General features: G+C 45.9%; 1 protein-coding gene across 1 annotated transcript in view; it reads left to right on the forward strand.

Moving 5' to 3' along the window:
* The first annotated feature begins 2,288 nt into the window (after positions 1 to 2,288).
* NID1 (nidogen 1) overlaps positions 2,289 to 24,861 on the forward strand; it is an 85,202-nt gene continuing 62,629 nt past the window's right edge. The window contains exon 1 of the mRNA XM_042960398.1: positions 2,289 to 3,103. Coding sequence (XP_042816332.1) covers positions 2,879 to 3,103 — 225 coding nt within the window. The 5' untranslated portion in view covers positions 2,289 to 2,878. The remainder of the gene's footprint in view (positions 3,104 to 24,861) is intronic.

Below are 24,861 nucleotides of genomic sequence, written 5' to 3' on the forward strand. Positions count from 1 at the left end.
AGATACACCTTGTGGATGGAAATCGAGGGAGAAACCTCTCCATTTATAGAAAGGCGGGAGGGTGTGGCAGAATCTGAGCTTTGGTTTCAGAGACACTGAAATTTGAAAACATTCAAATCCTGGCTTTCCCACTCTGGAACCGGGTGCATTATCTAACTTCTGTAAATCTCATTTCTCCACATCTACTTGAAGCTACTAACTTAGGCAACTGTTGCTAGTATTAATCCTGCTAAAACTAATTAACATCCCACCGTGTTGCTGGTATGTCTGTCTTCCATAGACTGTGAGCTGTGCACAAAAGGGATTGTGTCTTAATGGTCTTGGTACTTGGAACCAGTAAACTGGAGAAGTGCTCTTGCTCCTCTATTAGCCGAGGAAAATTCCGTGAACCAATAGGAGGTTCAGAAGCTGCCTGAGCACCAAAAACGGAGAGAATTCGTGAGAGGGGTGAGAGCATTCCAGGCACAGGCAATAACTTCAGCGTAGCTCTGAAGCGAAACAGGAGGTGGGGTGGGGGTTTGAAGGAGGAGAGAGTCTGAGGCACAGGCAGGAAAAAGCCAGCTGGGTGTTTTCAGGCTTCATGCTGTGTGCAGGTAAGCACAGAGGAAGAAGAGGAGCCTCCAGACGGAGTTCTTGGCAATTCGAATGGGCAGTGCTGGGGCCTGGAAGCCCAGAGGTGCAGCAGCTGAAGCTAGGGGTGGCATGGAGTAGTCAGGAAGTACTTTTGGGGCAGGGGAACAGAGGCAGAGAGCACTGCAATTCCCGGAGGGAGTTGAAGGAAAAGCCACTGGGTTGCCACGGATTGCAAGCAGCCTTAGTCACTTTAACAACAAGACACACATGGGGCGCCTGGGTGGCTTGGTGGGTTAAGCGTCCGACTTCAGATCAGGTCACGATCTCGCGGTCCGTGAGTTCGAGCCCCGCGTCAGGCTCTGTGCTGACTGCTCAGAGCCTGGAGCCTGTTTCAGATTCTGTGTCTCCCTCTCTCTCTGACCCTCCCCTGTTCATGCTCTGTCTCTCTCTGTCTCAAAAATAAATAAACGTTAAAAAAAAATTAAAAAAAACAACAAGACACACACACACACACACACACACACACAGTAATACCATACAGAAGCTATGTATTGGTTAAGGTTAATATAGTGGTTAAGGTTGTCCTGGAGCTGATCCTGGACCAGCTTGGATCACCTGAAGCCTTCCAGCCATGTGACCTTAGCAGAATGATTTAAACCTCTCTGATCTCTGTGCCCCTCTTGAGTAAAATGGGGATGGGTCTCTGTTCCTGAGGGTTACTGCGGTTGCAAAGCCAATTAGTACCTGTAGAAACTTAGTATTTTCTCTGATGGCTAATGAATTTAAAGGAAAAAGATGTCGAGAGTAGAGCAAAGATGTTATGTTCAGAGAGTGGACTTCATTTGCTTTTTATGTTTTCTACTGGTTCGGGACTCACGCTCCTTATATTATGCTGAATTTGCTGTTTATTGGGAAAATTATTTCAAGTTGGGTCCTAGGTCCTTAATTTTAGTTGGCAACAGGCAAGAAAAAAGCCCTGTTGACACCTCCAGGTTTTAACAGGTCTGCCAGCAAATACATACCCAACACCCACTGTCCTGGGTCCTCCCCCCTGACTTCAAAAGGCAGCCTCCGGGCTCAAAACCTTACACCCAATTTTAAGTCCTCTCCCCAACCCCCATATCAAATTCAAAATCAGGTCTCATTCCTTCTTTCATTGTAATGCCTCTTAGATTCAATTCTTCTCAATATCCACCTTTTCCTTTCTCATCCTCCCCCCACTCCCTTTTCCTTTTCAACAGCCTTGAATGTCCCATCTCTATTTCAACCCAGTGCCAAATTAATGATCAACCCATTCGTCAGGATACCACTTAATCTCCCTTTGTCAAGAACTCTCAATGGTTGTCCTGGGAGTGTTAGAGTGAGTTCACATTTCTAGGTTTGGTATTAAGCCTTCCTCCCAAATTCTCAACTTTCCTTTTCCAAATTCTCAACTGGGGGATGGCGCCTTGAATCCACTCGCGGCTCCACGTTCCAGAACGTCCCTTCCCCAGCCTCCTCATGAAATTCCATCCCTTCCAGAAGACCTGGTTTGTTCCCACTCCCCAATCCCCCCAGGAAGCTCTCCTTGGGCAATTATTCCGGCCCTACTGCCCTTTATCACTTGGGGACCCCACCCACCTGACACTGAATTATTTTATACACTCTTGAGTTTGTCTCGCGGGTAGGTCCCCATGTTTGGCCGAACGTCCACATCACCAGGCAAAGGATCCCGCCAGCACTCAATAACGCTGAAAATCTGGATGGATGTATTCAGGAACATGCTCCTGGTCCAGTCCCTGCTTGCTAATTCCCAGCACCTACCCCCTCCTCTAACTGGGGCGTGACCCGGTGAGTCCGACCTCCGGACGCCCCCGAGCAGCCCTGGGTTGGGCTGTGTTCCTGAACCCAGAGCGTTTCCACGTAGCCCGCCCTCCCACTTAGCCCTGACCCGGGGACAGTGGTGCAAAGTCCCAAGCTCTGCTCTTCGGAGGCAACCGGGCTGGTTTCGGGAACCTAGGGTCACCAGCGCCCAAGACCCCGCAGGGGTCGAGGGTGACGCTGCCGGAACCGCCGGGGGGTTTCGGTGTCGCCCCTCGCCCACGCCCTCCCCCTCGCGGCCATTGGGCAGCCTCGGCGGCGCGCCCTGTGGACGGGGCGGGGCCCTCTCCCTCTCCCCTGTTCCCCTCCCCTATTTCCAGGGGTGGGATCGCTGGGAGGCAGGCGGGAGGCGTGGAGGGGCTGCGGAGGGGCGTCCGGTTACGTCTCCGCCTTCCTCGGCCGTGTCCGCCGAGCCGCTAGGTTTGCGGGACCGCAGTTCGGGAACATGCTGGCCGCGATCCGCCGGAGCGGGGCTGCGTGGACGCGGGCGCTGCTGCTGCAGCTGCTCCTGGCGGGGCCCGGGGGCTGCCTGAGCCGCCAGGAACTCTTTCCGTTCGGCCCGGGACACGGGGACCTGGAGCTGGAGGCTGGGGATGACCAAGTCTCCCCAGCCCTGGAGCTGAGGCGGGCGCTCCGCTTCTTCGACAAATCCGACATCAACTCGGTCTACGTGAGTGCGACCCGGGGCAGGCGGAGGGGGCCGTCGGGGAGGAGGGCGTGGGGGCCGAGCCGGGGTCGGAAGGAAGGCCGAGGCTGGCAGGGTCGCCCGCGGGGCCGGACGGACGTGGGCGTCGTGGGCGGGGACCGGGACCCGCTGGGCGCGGGGGCGCGGGGCGCGGCGCTGGGTCTCCTGGCCTCCCGCCCCCGCCGGGCCCGCCGACGTCTCCGCGCCGCCTGGCCACTGTCGCCAGAGGAGCACGCGGGTCTGGGGGGCTCGTCCCGTCTGCGCGGCCCCGCGCGCGCCCTACCGACCCCGGGACCCCGGGACCCCGGGCGGAGCTTCCTCTCCGGCGGCTGTGGGCGGCATCGCCGCCGGGAAGTCGGTCCGCGTCTCGCTATTGTCCTGTTCCCTTGGGGACGGGACCCGGTCCGGTGGGACTCGGGCAAAGGCGAGAGCTGGGTCGCAGGCGGCGCGCGGGCCCTGGGACTTCCGTAGGTGCCGGGTCAGGAAAAGACCGCCAAACCCGGCCTCTGCCCCGGGAATTTAGCCGACAGCCTGCATGTGTGAGTGTGGACTCCGGATATGTCTTGGCAATGTTTCTGCTCTCCAGTTGAGCTCGTTTCAGTCCAGAGTTCAGCGCTGGGAAAGCAGGGCGACCCGATGATCCAGTTTCCTGTAGCAGAGCACTGTCACCATGGGGGGCCCCAAAGGGGGAGCGGGCCCAGGTGGCCTTTAGTTCTCTGGAGCCTTCTCAGAACTGGCCGGGCCCGGGGACGCTGTCAACTTGGTAAAGTCCTTCCGTGCCGCCGCCTTCCCCAGCCGCGCACCATGTGGATTTCATATAAAGCTGTGCGCATTCCACAAGTGGGGGGAACAGCGCAAACAGCGGCGGGAGCCTGTCCTGCCCTTGAAATGGCTGTGCTCGTCGCCCGGCCCGGGCCGACCGTGCCTTGGACAACACCCACGTGGAACTTGTCGGCTTTGCCTAAAAAGAAGGAGCCTTTCAAGTCTCCACCCACAGAGAGTGCTGCCCTTGTTGGCTGACTTCCTTGGGCCGTCTGGTGAGGCCTGTCGGACCCCTTTTTAGAATAAGATTTTTTAATTACATAGAATAACATCCACAGGATTGCCAAGGAAATCAGTTGTGTTCAAATACAGATACAAATATTAGAAATTGTATGAAGTAACGTGTGTATTTTTAGCCATTTTAAATATAAGGTATAAGGGGGGGGAGGGTCAGGTAATTACTGAACTTTCAAGATCATGAGGACTGTGAACAGTGTTTGAGGACACCTACAATGACTAAAACGTGAAATGGGAATATCAGTGACTCCTATTGGTGGCAAGGTCATTAAGAGTTCCTACTACCGTGATTTGTTGCCTGCATTCATAATGGAAGGAAATGCTAAAATATCGCTTAGGACTTATTGAAAATAAAAATAAAATTTCTCTTTTTCCCTTCTTTTTTTTTTCAACGTTTTTTTTTTTTTTTAATTTATTTTTGGGACAGAGAGAGACAGAGCATGAACGGGGGAGGGGCAGAGAGAGAGGGAGACACAGAATCGGAAACAGGCTCCAGGCTCCGAGCCATCGGCCCAGAGCCTGACGTGGGGCTCGAACTCACGGACCGCGAGATCGTGACCTGGCTGAAGTCGGAGGCTTAACCGACTGCGCCACCCAGGCGCCCCTCTCTTTTTCCCTTCTTAACAGACCCACCGAATTCTATTCATGAGCCCCAAGTTCAGAACCCCTGTGTTAAATTTGAGACCTCCTGCCCTCCTTTACTTGTGGCATCAGACTAACCACATTACATTCTAAAGACCTAGAAAATCTATTGCTGAAAAAAACGATTCCTGTCAAGCCATACCTTCCAGGTCTATTTGGGTTTACTCTGCATTTCAGTGAGAAAGAATCCCGGAGGTCTCTTGGTTGTATCTGCACCCCCCCCCCGCCCCTCCCCCAAGGGTTCCCAGGAAGCTGACTGTGAAATGGAGATTAGCCAGCAGGTTATTTCTTGGGGGAGGGCTCCTCACTTCCACACTTATGGAGGCAGGGAGGTGAAGAAGTGAGCAGAGGCTGATTCGCCAGCAAAGGTCTCAGCCAGCTCCCTGGGAGCTCTGGAGGTGGGGTGTCTCGAGCTGCCTCCAGTGTGCCTGAGAGGGCTCAGCCTCTGTGTCCTTGCAGCGATCAGTCACGGGTAAGGGCTGCCTTGGAAGGAAGTGTGATCCTGGGCCAAGCAGTTTTTCAATGGAGGCAATCCTCAAAGAGGGCCGACATTGGAGGGCTGCGTTCCCAGGACTCGAGGGGCATCTACTGTGTAAAAGGTGGATGGACAGGGATGTGTGTCTGAGCTAGATGGTCTGCACGGTCCTGGGCACTTGGCTAGGAATATGAACATTCACTGAGAAGGAAAAGTATCGGGTGAGTATAACCACATGTGTCAGAGGACCTGCTAGTTTCACGTCATTTAATCCTCAAAACGGCTCCTCCTCCTTTTCAGACGAAGAAATAATAATAAACACTGGTCCCAGAATTCCAAAATCCTACCAGATGTTTCCACCCAAATGCCCGTCTGTCACTTCAGATTCCACGCGGCAAAGTGAAAATCACTCACCTCCCTCCTCCCCTCGGATACTTTTACTACTTGGTTTTCCTTGTTCATAGTACCTTATGCGGGTTCTTACACTGTTTTGAGGCTGCCTTACCCCTTCTTTGTATTCATTTATTCCACAGATACCTTCCAAGTGCCTACTATGTACCAGGCACTATTTAGGGCACTCAAAATGCAAGTGAAGAAAACAATCCTATCTTCAGGGAGTTTACATTCTAGCAGGGGAGTGGGACCAAGAACACAAACAGCAAACATAGTAAGTAAATTATATATCAGGAGGTGATATACTACCTAATGTAAAGGGTCTGGGATGGAGTAGGTATGTGAGTCAGGAATTTAGAAGAGAAGCCTAGGCTTTAGGTATAAATTGGGAATCATTGGCCCATAGATGGTATTTAAAACAGAACTAAAGTGACCCCTGCAGGGGAGTATATGCAAATAGAGAAGAGGTCCAAGGGAGCCTCCACTGGTCAGGGAAAAGAGGAGGAGTCAGCAGTGGAGACTGACAGGATGTGGCCAGTGAGTTGAGAGGAAATGAAAAGGAAGTGGAGTCCTGGAAGCCAAATGAGGAAAGTGTCTCAAGGAGGAGGGAGTGAACCACCAAGGTTAAATGGGCACAAAAGGTCAGGACTGAAGAGTTGCCCATTGGCTTGAGTAACACGGTGCTCAGTTCCCCATTTCACCTTCACAGAAGGCCCTTGCATCTGTATCTTTCTTGTCCTGTTGCAGTGACACTTTCCAACTGTGTTGTTTCTTTTCTTTCTTTCTTTCTTTTTTTTTTTTTGAGAGAGGGAAGGGGCTTGGGAGCGCTTGTGCACTCAAGCGAGGGAGGGGCAGAGAGAGAGAGGGAGAGAATCCCAAGCAGGCTTCATGCTGTCAGCCAGAGCCCTACGAGGAGCTCAACCTCACCAGTTGTGAGATCAGGACCTGAGCTAAAGTCGAGAGTCGGAAACTCAACCGACTGAGTCACCCAGGTGCCCTGATGTTCAATTTCTTTAGTGCCCTCCCTCCATTCTGACTTCAGAGGACCCTGGACTCCTTGACCTGGATTCAGGGCCTCATCCTAGCACTCTAGCTTCATTTCCAGCTTTGTCTTAACACTTCTAAGACAGTAGAATATGTCTCACTTTGGCCCTTTACTCATTCTTTCATTCTTTCACTTTATCCATCTCTTAACCTCTCAGATTCTCTCCCATTCTCTAGGCCCTTCCTCCTTCCTAACTGACCGGTACTTGTAGACTGCATTCACCCCTCAGTCCTTAGAACTCTTCTGTAACTCCAATATTGTCTGGTTTGGAGCTTAGTATATTGATAAATGTTTACATAACTTAATCTGTTCAACGGGAGTATCAGTAGGTAATGTGGGAAGAGTGGGGTCTCTGGAGCCCAATACGTGTGGGCTTGAATCTCTGTTCTACCACTTACTTATTGTGGACCCTGGGTAAGTTATCCAACCTCTGAAAGCCTTATTTTGTTCATCTGCAAAACTGAAACGTCATTGCCTTTCTCATGGAGTTGTGAACATTCACTGAATTAATGTATTCAGACAGCTTATCATGTAGTAAGGTGCTCTAAAACTGCGGGCTTTCTTCTTCATTGAGAGCAGAGATTGTGTCTTTTTTGAAAAAGCCCCAAACCTTTATTCTACACTTTATTCTGTAGTACTTTGGTGCTATACAGTTGATGTAACTTTTGAGAAAAGAGGTCTCATATGTAACAAGCTGATGCTAGCTTTGTCAAAGGCATCTACAAAAATATGCCCCTGTGCTTTTACACATAACCGATCATCAAATCTGTCAAGGTGAAAACTCCCTGGTATTTCTTAATGCGTTGGGAAGTATAGCAAGGCAGGAGAAAGCATTCCATCCAAATAGTATTTAAGCTTTCTGGCCATACACAGCTTTCTTAGAGTAATTGAAGTGCAACTTATCTATATAAACACACAACACATTTCAGAAGCAAGTGAAATTAACAGAAGCACCTGTTCTTTAAATTACTCTTGATCAGGAGCCAGGTTGTGATAGCTCATCCTGTTCCCTGGGAAGCAACCTATCTGCAGAACCTATCTGACCTTGTGGTGGTTGCATGTGGACATTAAGGCCAGCTTCATGGGTCATTTCTTGCAGCCGCATATGGACTTGGGTTTGCAGTATTGTTAGGGTAGTGGTGCTACTCCTGTGCCTACCATTTGCTGCAATGAAACATCCAGCATTGCACATTGGTGTTGGCGTTGGTCCATCAGGGCGGAAATCTTGTCAAGGTTCATACCCCTCAGTTAGCATCCACTTAACCAGATGGCCATGGCCTCCGTTCTCTTGCCTGTTGTTCCTACAGTTTGAACGCTTGCACCCACCGCATTAACCTTAGCACTCCTGCTCGAGAAATTAATTGCTTGGTTCTTTTGGTGGATTTCATTTTCAGTGTGTGTTCTCAAAACATTTGTGCTGCTCTTCTGAATGGGTTTTTTTTTTTTTTTTTTTTTACTCTCAGCTTTTTCAGCCTTTCTTTTTTTTTTTTAGTTTATTTTGAGAGAGAGAGAGAGAGCGAGAGAGCGCGCGTGCAGGCACACGCAGGGAGAGGAGAAGGGGGAGGGGCAGAGAGAGAGAATCCCAAGGAGGCTCCACACTGTCAGTGCAGAGCCCAACGTAGGGCTCGGCCTCATGAAACCGGAGATCATGACCTGAGCCAAAACCAAGAGTCAGATGCTTAACTGACTGAGCCACCCAGGCATCCCTCAGCCTCTCCTTTTTTTTTTTTTTTTTTTAACATTTTTATTTATTTTTGAGACAGAGAGAGACAGAGCATGAATGGGGGAGGGGCAGAGAGAGAGGGAGACACAGAATCGGAAGCAGGCTCCAGGCTCTGAGCCATCAGCCCAGAGCCCGATGCCGGGCTCGAACTCACAGACCGTGAGATCGTGACCTGAGCCGAAGTCGGACGCTTAACCGACTGAGCCACCCAGGCGGCCCTCAGCCTCTCCTTCTTAATCGTGTTTGACATTTCTTTTAAGCTCTTTCACAGAAAACTTCAAGTTAAATAGGTGTTTCTCCATGTCCAACATAGTCCCATGACTTTCCTTGGAGGTGGCAGCCCAGAGCAGTGGCCCCAGTTTGCTAGGAGGGCATTCAGGGTCCCATCCTTAGTCGAGAGGTGGCCCGCCCCGCTCCCAGAGATCAGGTCCTATTCCCATTGCTGTTATCCATAGAAGGGACACGCTTACTGGCACATGGGAAGTTTATGAATCTGTTGGTTGAGCCCAGGGCCAGCGCCTAGGGTCTACAGGTTGTTTGCTGCACAAGGGCCATGACCAAGGGGGCAGTGAGAGCTGGAGCCCATCCCACAGGCCACTGACCAAACCCTCAACCTCAGCCTGGGACTGGGGCCACTCAGGAAAGGACACCTGCATTTGATTTGCCCAAAGGTGCCCCATGGTCTAGCAGAGGCCCTGGTTGAATAATAGAATACTTAAAAGATTATTAATTTCCAGTTGGGACTAAAATGAAACTGAGTCATTATGGTGATCAACTTTTTTTTTTTTAAGATTTTATTTTTAAGTAATCTCTACACCCAATTTGGGGCTTGAACCCATGACCCTGAGATCAAGTGTCACATGCTCTACCGATTGAGCCAGCCAGGTACCCCTGTTGATCAACTTACAGCTGAGGTCAAATCACTTCATTTCTCACCCTCATGTTGTTTCTGGTCTTGTTTTTTCTAAAATGAAAAGATTCGACAAGATTATCTCTGAGCTCCGTTTTATCTTAGATTTTTAATATTCTTTGAGTGACCAGGGGTTGAATATGTGCATTTCTATTTCAAGACAGTGGATGTTTTTTCTCATAAAATTCAGTGCAATGTGAAGATAATGCCATCCATTCACTCAGCAAACAGTTTATTGCCTAATATGCCAGGCATGGTGCTAGGCTTCGGAGATACATATTGAAACAAGATCAGTTTCTGTTCTCAGCTTATAGTCTGCTGGGGAAGGCAGACATTGAACCAATGATTATACCCATAATTGACCAGTTGCCCCTGTGACAAGTGCTATGAAAGAGAAGTCCGGATACCGTGATGGCACCTGAGCTAGATGGAGGGGTCAGGAGAACCTTCCCAACCCCGCTGGAACTACAGGATGAGTAGAGGCGAGGCCTGTGAAAATGGCAGGTGGGCAGGACCGTGCACGTTACTGTTCATGAGACCATGAGTGTAGAGAAAAGGAGTGTGTAATGTCACAGGAATGAAAGGCACTGTGAGCTAGGGCAGTGGCCCCAGACCCTGGAGAGCTATATCAGACCTTGTCACCCCCAGGTCAGAAACCCTCGAAAGGTTTCCCTCGCTCTCCACGACATCCAGACTTCCCATCACGCTCCCAAAGCCTCCTGTGGCCCTGTCCAGCAGGTGTCTCTGCCCCCTTCCCTCACCCTGTTCTCACCAGCCAGGCTCCAGCCACACCAGCTTGCTTTCTCTCCCCACCACAGCCAGCTTGTCATGCTTGGTGCTTGGTTTCCCTCTGCCTGGGACACAAGGCCCCGCTGTTCTGTGGCTACGCCTTCCTGTTGTGCAGCCTCTGCTCACACGCAGACCCCCATTTGTGATTTTTTTTTTTCGGCGTGCTGTCTTATTTACATCATGGCATGCATCACCACCTAAAACCAGGTTGCTCGTTTATTAGTTTACCTGTTTGTTGGCTCTCTTTTCCACTAGAGTCTGAGCCCTGTGAAGGCAGGGTCTGCCATATTCACCCACATTTCCCCCATCCACTAGTGGCCTGTGGCACATAGTGGGTGCTCTGTTATGATTTACTGAATGAATGAATGAATGAATGAACCCTAGGCATTTATCATCAGCGGGATGCCGTTAGACATTTCTAAGAAGATGAGTCACATGATTTATTTCTAAAAGATTCCCACTTTCTTTAAGGAAAAGACAGCACGGGAGAAGAAGAAGCGTGAGGGGGAGAAGCCTATAGATTAAAAGATTAGGTTTAAGAGACATGTGAACCAAATGCCAGGGGGAGCACCTTGTCGTGTCCCGATTGAAACAAAGTGGCCATAAAAGGACATCTTTGACACATACTGCTCTTCTAGAAGAGATACATATGGAAATATTGACAGGTGAAATAATTTGATGTCTGAGATTTCATTTAAAAGATTTCAAAAAAAATATGCTCATGTGTGGGAGGAATTGGTAAAACGGAAAGTGGAGCCTGTTGGTAATTGTGGGAGCTGATTGATGAGTATATGGATGTTCGTTACGCTGTTCTGTGTGTGTTGACATTTTCCCTTGTAAGTAGTCTGGTTTTTAAAAGTTTTTAAAAAATTACGCTGCCTTCCAGCCAGAGGATTTTGGGGGGCAAGGTGGAGGAGAGAGAGTGAATTTCAGAGCCAGAAAGGCCTGCTGCCAGGGGCCAGAGGAGAGGCGGTGTGTGGATGAGGGCGGTGGGTTCCAGACCCATTTGGAAGGTGGGAACAAGGAGGCCTGCTCCTGTGCTAGCTCACTTGAGACATGCCGCTTTGCAGGGTGGCTCAGGTGCATCATGGGATGAGCTTTGTATCATAGGGGAGGAAACTGCCACGTGCAGCTAAGGGACTTGTCATGGTTCACTCAGTTCATAAGTATGAGCTGGAACTTGAACTTGGATCTTCCGACTCTTGAGTTCTGCGGTCTTTATACTATGCCATGTAAGACAGCACGTTCTTCCTTTCCTTTCTGCATTTATTCATTTTGATGAGGAAGTATTATGCGAGCCGAGGGAAAAATACAGGCTGGCCCCCTCCCTCCCCACGTGGAATATGTGTGATATTCCCCGGAGACTCCTGGCTACCCAAGAACAAAGGAAAGGGGTTTAAGGGCTTGCATGGTGATGTGGGAAACTAAAGCAAATGAAAAATTAAATTCTCTTACAGCCTACAGCCCACAGACAAGTGCTTGAAACAGGCAGGGTGACCTCCCTCTAGGAGCTCAGCTGCCCTGATGATGACACTTTGCTGGGGCAAAAGGGGATCTTGGCTTAACATTATCCTGACCCCTCGGGATCCTGTGAGTCTGCTTTAACATATAATAATTCCTTTGGAAACTTCCTTTATCTCAAATCCCCCAAGATGTATGCTGGCAATCATACTCCAAGCTTATGGCCCCTGGTATCCATCTGAAGGGTCTCATGACTGAGGTTTTACTAAGTGGTGATAAATGGCGTTTTCCTAACAGCACCTAGCGCCTCAAGTTCCTGGAAACGTCGCTTCCAAAATACCTCAGAGACTTACCTAACCCCCTCCCAACCTGAAGGTATATAATCAGTTACCTGTCAGCTTTTTCTGCCCATGGGTCCTGTCCCCATGCTTTAATACAATCGCCTTTTCGCACCAAAGACGTCTTCAAGAATTCTTTCTTGGGTGTCAGCTGCGAACCCTACCTTCATCCCAAACCCCTTCAATTTGACAGTATCTTATCAGTCCCTGTTCTGTATAGACTTTTGGGCTGGGTTTATGGGGCAGCTGTGATGAGTGGCATCACACATGGTTTCTACTCTCATGAAGCTCACTAGGGCATGACACTACCCACCCCTACGTGACCCCACTCACCACTGATCAGATTACCCGCCACTGCACTACCCACCCCTGCGTGACCCCACTCACCACTGATCAGATTACCCGCCATTGTACTGCACTACCCACCCCTGCGTGACCCCACTCACCACTAATCAGATTACCCACCACTGCACTGCATTACCCACGCCTGCGTGACCCCACTCACCACTAATCAGATTACCCACCACTGCACTGCACTACCCACCCCTGCGTGACCCCACTCACCACTGATCAGATTACCTGCCATTGTACTGCACTACCCACCCCTGCGTGACCCCACTCACCACTAATCAGATTACCCACCACTGCACTGCACTACTCACCCCTGCGTGACCCCACTCACCACTAATCAGATTACCCACCACTGCACTGCACTACCCACCCCTGCGTGACCCCACTCACCACTGATCAGATTACCCACCACTGCACTGCACTACCCACCCCTGCGTGACCCCACTCACCACTGATCAGATTACCCACCACTGCACTGCACTACCCACCCCTGCGTGACCCACTCACCACTGATCAGATTACCTGCCATTGTACTGCACTACCTACCCCTGCGTGACCCCACTCACCACTGATTAGATTACCTGCCACTGCACTACCCACCCCTGCGTGACCCCACTCATCACTGATCAGATTACCCGCCACTGCCTGCACTACTCGCCCCTGTGTGACCCCACTCACCACTGCATTACTTGTGAGAAAAGTTGGTTCTTAGCCCCTAGAGAGCAAGTCTCTAAACTGCTTTTGTCCTCAGGTAAATTTTTTTCTTTTATTTAATTTTTAATTATAAATGTTTCAAACACACACATAAAAGGAAGAAAATATCATGAGCACCCATAGGCACATTACCTAAATGTAACAGTTGTGAGCCGTTTTCCCTATTTATTTCGTTAATTTCCCTTTGCTGATGTATCCAAAGTAAATTACAGTCCTTGTGACTTACATCACTATTTTAGTGTCCATTCCTAAAATGAAAAGAGCATTTCCCTATATAGCCAGCCTACTGTTATCATACATAACAAAATCAATAATAATTCCCTATTATCCGTTTGTATCCAGTCCATATCACAGCTGTCCAATGTTCCCAAAGCTTTCCTTTATAGCTAGACTTACTCAGATGGGTTTAAAGAAAGACAAGCATTACATTTGACTGCATCTCTGTAGTCTGTTTTAATCTTGACCTCCCCCTTTTGAGTCATCAGCCTATTCAAGAATCACTGCCTGTTTTCCCACCTTCTGCATTTGACCATTGCTGTGTAATGTAATGTAATGTAATGACCATTTCTATGTATGTTATTCCATCCCTGTATTTTCTGAAAACTGGCAATCTTAAAAATAATTCAGGTTAAAATTTTTTTTCTTTAGAAAGCATGTAGAATTTTATTTTAAAATTAATTTTGGAAATAGGAAGACAATGCGAATGGTTAAAAGAAAATTGTAAAAACAGAGAACAGGGAAATCTTCCCACCCTGGCCTCCAGCCCCATACTGCCCTCCCTAGAGACAATCACTATTCATGAGTTGTTTTTTTTATCTCCTTGCAGAGAGATTCACAAATTACAAACATACGTGTATATACAACTACCCCCTGATTTTATATACCTCCTTGATTTTTTTAAATACCAGCTTTATTGAGATATAATTCACATACCATAAAATTCACCCCTTTAAAGTATACGATTCAGTGATTTTTAGTATATTCAGGAAATTGTGCGACCATCACCTCTAACTATGGAATATTTTGATTCCCCTCAAAACAAACCTCATATCTTTTAGCAGTCACATCCCATCTCCTCCCTGCTCCCCTACATCCCTGATCCTTAGCAACCACTAATCTACTGTCTGTCTCTATGGATTTACCTGTTGTGGACATTTCACACAAGTGGAATCATACTATATGTGATCTTTTGTTACTGGCTTTTTTCACTTGGCATAACATTTTCAGGGTTCCTCCATGTCTCAACATAGATTGGTACTTTATTCTTCCACGACTAATATTGTTGTTTATTTGTCCACTCATAAGTTAATGGACATCCAGATTGTTTCTCTTTTTTTGTTTTTCGTTTTTTTTTTTTGACTGTTTATGAATAATACTGCTGTAAATGTTTGTGTACAAGTTTGTGTGTGGACATCTGCTTTCAGTTCTCCTGAATCTGTCGTGAGATCTGGAATTGCAAGTGAAGGGGTTCAAAAGAAGTCTCCATAAAGTATGCCACTTGAGCATGTGGGTTATTTTGCGCTGAAAGTGATCAAGACCTAGTGGGCTGAAAACATTTGCACCTCCCTTAACTACCTAATGAATGTCAGTTGGGGGTTTTTCCCAGGATGAGAGTTTTTATCAGAGATAAGTTTTACTCGAGTGACCCATCAATGTGGCAGGGCAAACCTCTGATTATGAAAAATCTGCTCTTATCACCCCGTGAATTGCCCTACTCTTCCATCTCATTCCCTAGCTCAGGATAAACATATATGCCTCATTTTACCTTCCAGTCTTGGAATGCCCCATGCATGTGGTGTTCCTGTACATTTGAAACTAAATGTGGTTTTCTCCTGTTAATCTGTTTCGTGTCAATTTAATTCTTAGACCAGCCAGAAGAACCTTTAAGGGTGGAGGAAAACTTCTCCTCCCAGCACTAGGTCACTTGGTAACTGTTTAACATTTTGGGGGAATTATCAAACTGGTTTCCAACGTGGCTGCACCATTTTACTTGCCCACTAGCAATGTATGGAGGGTTCCAGTTTCTCATCTTTTGTCAACACTTCTTATTATCTGACTTTGTGATTCTACCCAACTTAGTGGGTGTCAAGTGGTATCTCACTACGGTTTTGATACGCATTTCCCTAATGGCTAATGATGTGGAGCACCTTTTCATGTGCTTATTGGCCATTTATATATATTCTTTGGAGAAACATTTATCCAAATCCTTTACTCATTTTTTTATTTAGGATATTTGTATTTTTATTATAGAGTAGGCTAAAGATTATTTAACAAGAGTCCTTCATGAATGAAGTTGTGACATACTGTATAACATCAGGAGGCAAGTGATAACGGGGTTATTGCTGTACTATCTGCTACTGATAAGGAGATGACAGCGAAATCATGTCTGTCAAGTCATGTTTTTTTCCCTTGTGAACAGCAAGCAAGCTATGGGGTGATACTTTGGTCTTATGGAGGGGACCCCTTTCCCACCAACCTTTCAACTAATGCTTAGCATCCATTGATGATCATTGCCTGACTCAGCTATTAAATGAAGGGTTGCCAAGTCGTATTTTAGTTTGTTTTCTGGTTTGCTTGTTTCTTTCTATCATTCTTTCTATATTATTTATTTATTTATGAAAAAAATTTTTAATGTTTATTCATTTTTGAGAGAGAGACAGAGAGACAGAGCATGATTGGGGGAGGGGCAGAGAGAGAGAGGGAGACACAGAATCTGAAGCAGGCTCCAGGCTCTGAGCTGTCAGCACAGAGCCCGACGCGGGGCTTGAACTCATGAACTGTGAGATCATGACCTGAGCCGAAGTCAGACACTTAACCGACTGAGCCACCCAGACTCCCCTTTATTTATTTATTTTGAGAGAGAGAGAGAGAGGAGAGAGGGAGAGAGAGAGAGAGAGAGAGAGAGAGAGAGAGAGAGTCCTTAAGCAGGCTCTGCATTCAGTGCAGGCACAGGGCTAGATCTCACAACCCTGAGATCATGACCTGAGCCAAAATCAAGAGTCGGATGCTCAGCTGGCTGAGCCACCCAGGCGCCCCTCTATAATTCTTTGTATACTTACTAGCCGGCATACTTCTTTGTAAAGAGTAGCTTTCCCTCATCAACTGGGGCTTTGGGATGATATTGACATATGGTCCATTCTGGAAAGGCAGATGGATACTTAATTCTTTCTTTATCATTTCTAATGTTCAAATGAAGGGATTGGTGTTCAAATTAAGGGGCTGGTGTAATCCAAATTAGGGGAGTTTCTGGGGCTCCAGTTGCCACAGGGAAACTTCTGATATTGATCTCTAGGGTGTCAAAGAAGAGCATGCTTCTCCCCAGTGACTGAGAGTTTAGACCAGCCCTTCTCCCTTCCCTGACTGGCTCCTATTCTGGACTGCTGAGGCACATTTCTACCTCTTTTTTGATAGACACACTAGAAGTGAACATTTAAAGACCCTGACCATTTTTAAATATTGGAAGGTAATCTCAGGTAGAAATTCCCTGCAGAAGAGATGGGTAACTGATCCAAAGTCTCCCATTAGACATTAACTGGATTAAATTGAAACCACTGGCAAATCTCTTAACTATTACCCCTAGGTTGTCCCTTATTTTTATGTGTGAAGACTTTTATTTTTATTTCTAATTCAAGCCAGAGCCATTTCTCTGGCTCAGTGGGGTTAATGGAAAAGGTCTGCAATTTGGACTCAAGAGTTTTGTTCTGGCACTCCTAGTGTGTGATCTTAGGCAAGACCTATAAACTGAAACTCATTTTTTCTCACGTGAAGAATGAAGATGATATTAATGCCTGCTTTACTAGATTTAATCAGGTAACTGGAATAAAAATGCTTTGTAAAGTACCACAGAAGGGGGTAAGGCCATAGATCCCTTTTTTGCCCTCGACTTAAAATCAGTCAACCTCCTCCTCGATTGTATTACGGGCTTGGCTTTTTCCTGGACTTCTTTATCAAGTTTTCCTTTCCTTAGGCCCTTTTAGTTTCTTAGTTTTTTCTAGCTATCCAGTCTTTATCCATGAAGCTATCCCATGAAGCTTTGCAACTTCCACTGTGGCTCACAAGTCTTCCCAAGTAGCCAGCAAATACAAGAGAAAGAGCAGAGGTTATGGATGCCAGCAAATGTGAGTTCAAATCTTGGTTCCATCACTTACTGGCTCTATGACATTAAACTAAATTATGTCCCATTTGCTTGTCTTTTTTATGTATGTGCAAAGAAGTATGGTCGTATTAAATTTTTAATACTGCGGACAGCTGTAGTAAAGGACTCCTGAGTTGGCAGACAGTCTGTGTTTGTTGCCTTTCCATTCTTTACCCCAAATAATTTTACCTTAAATTCCCACTTTCTCCCACCCATGGAGTTTGCTTTTGCAACTGCATGCAATTTCATTGTCTTCTCAGTACAACTGATTACAACAATTTGCATTTGGAAAACGACCGCATTTGTTTCTTATTTGTGCCTACCCTCCAGTATTCTTAACCACATCTGTTTTGGAGAGGGCTTTCCCCAACAATCATAGGCTGCCTTCTGCCCTGGGGATCACTACTAGGCTCATTTAAGCCTCAAGAGATGGTTGTTTCAGCTTCTTCCCTATGCATTTGAATGTAAGGAATTTAACATGTTATTTATTGGGTGTCTGCATTTAGACTTTCTCCACTGATTCATGCTGTCTGTCTTCAAAGAGGAACAAACATGAAACAGGAAGTGCTTTTTTAAATGGGGAATAGTTGCTCTGTCTACCTCTTCATAATGTCAGCTGAGTTGAAACAATTGTACGTTAAGTGGCTCCAGCTGTTAGCCATGTGGTGCTGGGCATTTCACCCTGGGGTGTTTTGTGATGTAAGCGACTTGTTCTGCGCTGTGCAAATGGATGAAGAGCCTATTGTTTGGTGTGTTCCTTGGAGTGGGTGAATAGGTACATTCTTTATTTTTTAGATTTTTATTTATTTGTTTGTTTTTTAAAATAAGCTCTACACCCAACATGGGGATTGAACTCACGATCCTGAGATCAAGAGTCACACACTCCACTGACAGAGCCAGCCTGGCGCCCCTAGATATTTCATTCCTTCCTTCCTCCCTACCTGCCTCCCTCCCTCCCTCCCTCCACACGCCCAGCATGGAGCCCCGTTTGGGGCTTGAACTCAGGATCCTGAAATCAAGACCTGAGCTGAGATCAAAATCAAGAGTCAGACGCTTAACCGACTGAGCAATCTAAGCATTAGATACGTTCTTTAAAGGGGGCATTAAGTTGTGCTAGTAACACACTGAGCTGAAGTTTAACTTTGCTAAAGGAACTTCTTTTTCCCAGTGTGAACTGTAAATAAGATTTCAGGGCAATATTTACATCGGTCAATGTACTGAAAGTAGCTGGTTTCAATAAAGAAGTGGTATAGACAATAATATTACATTATTTATTACAGTTGTTATTATTATTATTATTATTATTACTCTGTCAATAATTCAGTCAGCCTTTCTCAGGAATACATTCAGTCCATAAGAGTTTTGTGGTGTAATCTGTGGAGGCCACATTTAGGCAAACAGGCTTGAGCAATGGAATGCAGAGAGGGACACACTGACCACATGACTGACTACAGACAGGCCCTCGGCTCTGATCAAGGGGCTACTAACAATTAGGCACAGTTACCAAAAGAGGGAGAATTCCATCCATCACCATACCGCCTTGCCTTCCCTCCTTAAGAGCAGCCCCCTCCCACTGCCTCCTTACAGACCACCTCTCCTCTGCTGTCCTGCCCACCACGCCCTTGTGTTGGATTCAGTAAACTTCTGTCTCCTTCGTTCTCGCTCAGGGGGATGTTTTCAGGTGGGCTTCTACCTGATCGTCACCCCACACGTGGGGACCCCATCTGATCAAGAGACACCCCCTTTAGACACCACATAATCTACAGCAAGGAATGTGCTGGTGCCATTGGGAGTCAGGGCACCTGAGTTGGGGCCCCAAGGTAAGAACTGTGTTTGAAGGTAAACTGAGGCATATTAAAAACTTTAAGAGTTTACTTGAACAAAAATCAATTGGCATTGGACCGCATCCATACCTAGCAGGTAGAAATGAGCTCTGAGGAGCTGTACAAAATGGAAGACTTTCCTAGCCAGAAGGGAGCAGGAACAAGGAACTTTTATACTAGGCAGAAAATGGATTGGTTATGACCCAGTCCGTTTCCTTTTACGGGATGGTAGGGGTCTGTCTGGAGGGCAGACGACCTAGCTAGTGCTGATCAGGCAATTCCTGATTGACTGGTTTCTGATTCCATTTTGGGGAGAGCTGAAACTGTAATTAAGTCAAGTCTTGGTTTGGTGATGTGGAGCTTAGCATAAGCGACTCCACTGGGGCTTGTTGTCTTGTGGGTTTTTTTGTTTTGTTTTGTTCTTAACAATTCTCCCCCTTTTTAAAAAGTTTGTTCGTCTGTTTTGAGAGAGCATGCAAGTTGGGGGAGGGGCAGAGAGAGAGAAAGAGAGAGAGAAGTCCAAGCAGACTCTGTGCTGTCAGCACAGAGCCCGATGTGAGGCTCGAACCCATGAACCATGAGATTATGACCTGGGCTGATATCAAGAGCCAGACGTTTAACTGACTGAGCCACCCAAGCGCCCCACTGGCAATTCTCCCCTTTTGATCAGGCTCTCAGCCTGAGAGATGTGATCAGATTTTAAGGCATTATGCTTCTCCCAGCTCTTGAGGTCGTGCAGGTTTTATTGCCTCATCCTCCGTTTGCCGTGGCCTCCACGTGGTATTCATAGGTCAGTATGCCTTTCTGTTGCATCTATCTGGGGTATTTGCAGGTCATGACTTTGGGCTCACATTCCTTAAGTCAGTTATTCTCTTTGTTTCTTTTCTGATGATTTAGTCTTAGGAAGATCATCTGCTTGGTGGCTAGCGGCCGTAAACATGCATTTAAAGCTTCTGAGAAAACACAGTGTTTTGGGGAGACTACTATGATTATTATAAGGAAGATAATTCCCAATGTCTAGAGTGCTCTTTGGAGCCATGGCATCCAAGAACCAAACCAGTCAGAATCAAATAAAGTCAAAGAAAGACCCCATTGAAGGAGTCACTTTTTTTCTTTAATATTTATTTATTTTTGAGAGAGAGAGAGAGAGAGAGAGAGAGACAAAGCGTGAGCAGAGGAAGGGCAGAGAGAGAGGGAGACCCAGAATCCGAAGCAAGCTCCAGGCTCTGAGCTGTCAGCACAGAGCCCGACACGGGGCTTGAACCCACAGATTGCGAGATCATGACCTGAGCCGAAGTCGGACGCTTGACTGACTGAGCCACCCAGGGTGCTTCAATGGCACCCTGAAGGAGTCACTTTCTTAAGCTAAGTGCAGCAAGTGATGCTGGCCATAGCACACACACCTCCTTGCTCAGCTAAAAGATAATCAAGGGCTGTCCTATTATCGAGAACAATTTTGGGGAGGAAGGATTTGTGTTGGGCAGTTACTGCTTTAGCAGTAGATTCAGAGGTAGGTGCCACAGTTAGGGAGCATCGTCCTTGCATGCATTCATAAACAGAAAAAGCAAGTAGTGAAAAGGAAAAAGGAATCAAATCTTCATAGTGGAGGTGAAGATCTTGATCTGTGACCGTGGGAGGGGCCGTCCACCTCGAGATGCTGTCTGCTTCTGGGGAGGAGCCTCCCTTGTCGATGTTAATTTTATAACTCCAGCTGGTGTGCCGTTCCAAGCATCTCGAGGAACTCTTTTTATTTGGGAGATGTGGACTTGAGGTTCAAGTCCCTGAAGGTTGACTCCTCTCTGGGTAGTGAGGAGGACCTGGTATAGTCCCTTACATGGAGGTTCAAGGGCAGTCTTTGTTCTTAGTGATTCCAAATGAGAAGGGTAGGAGAAAATTGGAAATGTCAGTCTGGAGAGTTGTAGCCAGACATTTGAGGAAACTCGAAGAATTGATTTGAGGAACCTTGAAGAATCTGGTCCAAATTAGAGGTATATCACAAAACCTCGAACACAAATGAACGGGAGTAGAATCTGATATCCACAAGGTTACAGGGTGCCAGGGTGGCTCAGTCGGTTAAGCGTCCAACTTTGGTTCAGGTCGTGATCTCAACGGTTCGTGAGTTCGAGCCCTGCATCGAGCTCACTGCTGTCAGTACAGAGCCTGCTTCGGATCCTAGGTCTTCCTCTCTCTCTGCCCCTCCCCTGTTCTCTCCCTCTTTCTCTCAAAAATAAATAAAAATTAAAAAAAAATTATGATATCCACAAGGTTGTGTTATCAGTTTCTACTGAAATAATCACCCTTATTTCTATCAAAGATAATCATAGTCAGACTAATCTGTTTGTAAAATAAATTGAAAAATTACATTTGGGGGCGCCTGGGTGGCTCAGTCGGTTGGGCGTCCGACTTCGGCTCAGGTCATGATCTCGTGGTCTGTGAGTTTGAGCCCCGCATCGGGCTCTGGGCTGACAGCTCAGAGCCTGGAGCCTGTTTTGGATTCTGTGTCTCCCTCTCTCTCTGACCCTCCCCTGCTCATGCTTTGTCTCTCTCTGTCTCAAAAATAAATAAATGTTTAAAAAAAAAAAAGAAAAATTACACTTAACCAGACTATTTGCGTTAAGTGCAGCAAGAATAGTGATTGACTGTATAGGCTCCAAAAATCCACTTTGCTGGAACTTTTCATAAGGAATCTTAGATTGGACTTTTAAAAGCCTCTCCAGACTAAGAAGCCAAGCAAGCCAAAGACTCACCATCAAACTTCACCTGAAATCCCTATAGATTTGGGTGAATTTCTCTCTTCAAGAGGTCCCCAAGATATCCTGAGATTCCTATGGCTGCTGGGAAGTGACTGTCCTTACCTGGTTAGGCTGCCAGGACCCCTATAAACAAGACACCAGGCTGGTTTTTCCAAGGTGCTGTTTTTGGCTCTGCAAAGTCAGTTTTAGTTTCTCAAAGCTGTTTGGTCCTATCTGATTCTGCGTACATTCTCAAATCTGACATACCAGTCGAAGCCTTGGTCATATAACCAATGTTTCCCGTTGTGTCCAAGGGAGAACAGATGCTTACTGAACTTATGCAAATATCAATATAGATATGAAAATAACAATACTAAGTTTCCACATTCTGGAGGAACCAAGTAGGGATAAAAAGTAAATATTTAATGTATACTTACAAAGGTACGGGCACCTGGGTGGTCCAGTTGGTTGAGCATCCAACTTCCTCTCAGATCATGATCTCACAGCTTGTGAGTTCTGAGTTCTGAGCCCCATGTCGGGCTCCCTGCTGTCAGTGGAGGCTGCTTTGGATCCTCTGTCTCCCTCCCTCTGCCCCTCCCTCGCTTGCATGCGTGCGCATGTGCGCGTGCTCTCTCTCTCTCCCCCCCCCCCCCCCCCATCTCTCAAAAATAAATTAACATTAAAAAATTATACTTACGGGGCGCCTGGGTGGCTCAGTCGGTTCAGTGTCTGACTTTGGGTCGCGTCCGACTCAGATCACGATCTCGCGGTCCGTGAGTTCGAGCCCTGCGTCAGGCTCTGGGCTGATGGCTCAGAGCCTGGAGCCTGTTTCCGATTCTGTGTCTCCCTCTCTCTCTGCCCCTCCTCCGTTCATGCTCTGTCTCTCTCTCTGTCCCAAAAATAAATAAAAAAAAAAAGTTGAAAAAAAAAATTATACTTACAAAGGCAAACTTTACAAAATTAAAAAGTAAAAATGCTTTCCTTGAAGCTGAAAAAAACCAAAACATTAAGGAACCAGCAATGTCTCAAAGACTAATTTGTTAAAAAAAAATAATAATAATCCTCATTAGTTCATTCAGTCCCATGGTATTAATTCTTGTCCTGCTTTAATCCAGTTTGTCCATGAGTTCTGGAAATTCGTACCCAGTGCAGTTTTATAATCTTCAAGTTCCCAGAGACGTGTACTCTTGAGTATTTGTTGAGTCCTTTCCCCCTGTCTTTCTGATGATGAGGCACTTTTGCGAAAGCGTCAGAGTAAAATAAACATCTGTAAGTGACAAAAAACATAAAATGACCATGTTTCAACATCTGATGAGAGTTATTATAACAGAATTGTAATTATAATAGAAAATTTGGTTGTTTCTGTGACCTACAACATTTTAAGACATTAACTGGAAATGGGACTGATAACATTACACCAGGACATACCAGATTTTTAGCAATTTCACACGATTTCTAGAGCACGTATATTAGTAATATGCATTTGTACAATATAACCTAATAAAGTTTAGCATCTTGGCCCCTGGGTGGCTCAGTTGATTGAGCTGAGTGTTCGGCTCAGGTCATAATCTCATGGTTCCTGAGTTTTGAGCCCTGCTGTGCTGACAGCTTAGAGCCTGGAGCCTGTTTTGGATTCTGTGTCTCCCTCTCTCTCTGCCCCTCCCCTGCTTGTGCGCTCGCTCTCTCTCTCTCTCTCTCTCTCAAAAATAAACATTTAAAAAATTTTTTAAAAATAAAAAAACCTCTTATTATTTCTAGTAGTTTTAATTACATATGTTAATTAGAATTCTTAAGTATTAAAATCCTTAATTCCTGGTGAACACTAAGAAGTAAGCAATTGTAGACTGACAAATTTATAAATACATTTTATAATTTCTAGAAGTATATTCTTCCTAATCGTAAATTTTCCAATGTGGCACAGAACATGTTTACTAATACACCCTAAAAATCTTGACTTCCTCTAGAAAAGAAAGCCAAAGGATGATAAATAAGTCTGTGTTCAGTAATTACTGTTTCAGTGTTTTATCTTATTTGGAAACGATCTAGATATTCAGTGAATATCCATCATTTAACTTATCTCAGTATAACTTTAAGGTTTCAAGTTACGAAAAAGATTTTGGAAACTAGTTTTATGTAGACATATCGTAAAGCATCATTATTGTTGAAAAGTTCATTTATAAACTTTTATCTTACTTGCATGCATTTAACTCACTTGTTCTGAACAGTTATGTTTAGGTAAACCATGAAAATTTCACAAGACATGAAACAGGTTAACCATTATCTGAAGTTATTTTTTCTTATTGACAAATTTCTGTAATAGAGAGATCAGTAGTTATTTGACTTGTAGTAAATCTATGTGGAATAAAAGTATTCTATATTTAATGTTGATAACTCTAAATGAAACTCTAAAGACAAGCCTGTTTTAATTAAACCAACAAACTTAAACTAGCTTCTGTGTACCAAATATTATCCTAGATCTCTTGCAAAACCGTTGGGTTAGTTTCATATTTCTGAGAGCATACTTGATTTATAGAATGTGTTTTTGTCTTTAAGCCAATTAAAGAGAGCCCTTTACAACTTCATCGTGGCATTACTATGTGGAAGTAGAAGAAAAATCACACATTTATAATATCCATACATAAACACATAGACAGATGCCAACAGAGATCTTCTGGCTTTTATTTTAAAAGCTTTGCCGTGAGGCAAAACTAACTAGTTTATAGACGAACAGTGGGATCCAAATTTTCTTTCTGGCGGATGGAAAGTTTATCTGCTCAGATGGCAGGTGGCTGAAGCTTTTTAGTAATATTTGTGGAAGAGACTTGAGATTTGTATTTGTCCTTGGCAAGTAACCTTATGGAGGCTGTGGACTAGATTTGGGCCCAGAGAGCTTTTTTAACTGTTTATATTTTTAAAAGCCTCCTCCTCCCCTCTTTTTCCCTTCTGCCTCAGGTGACTGTGAGCCTTGTTTTACTTACCTCCTTGGGGTATTTACATTTCAAAGAAACGTGGTAACATTTACATCTTCAAGGGACCTTGGGAGAAAGCTAGTTTTCTTCTAGGAGTTTTAGGGTCTATTTGTCTATTATCAGAAGGGTAGGGTAATTACTACTTAAATTGTTCCTTCATTTTCTGAAAAGCAGAAAGGTTCTG

Source organism: Panthera tigris, chromosome D2, assembly GCF_018350195.1.
Source record: "Panthera tigris isolate Pti1 chromosome D2, P.tigris_Pti1_mat1.1, whole genome shotgun sequence".
NCBI lineage: Eukaryota > Metazoa > Chordata > Mammalia > Carnivora > Felidae > Panthera > Panthera tigris.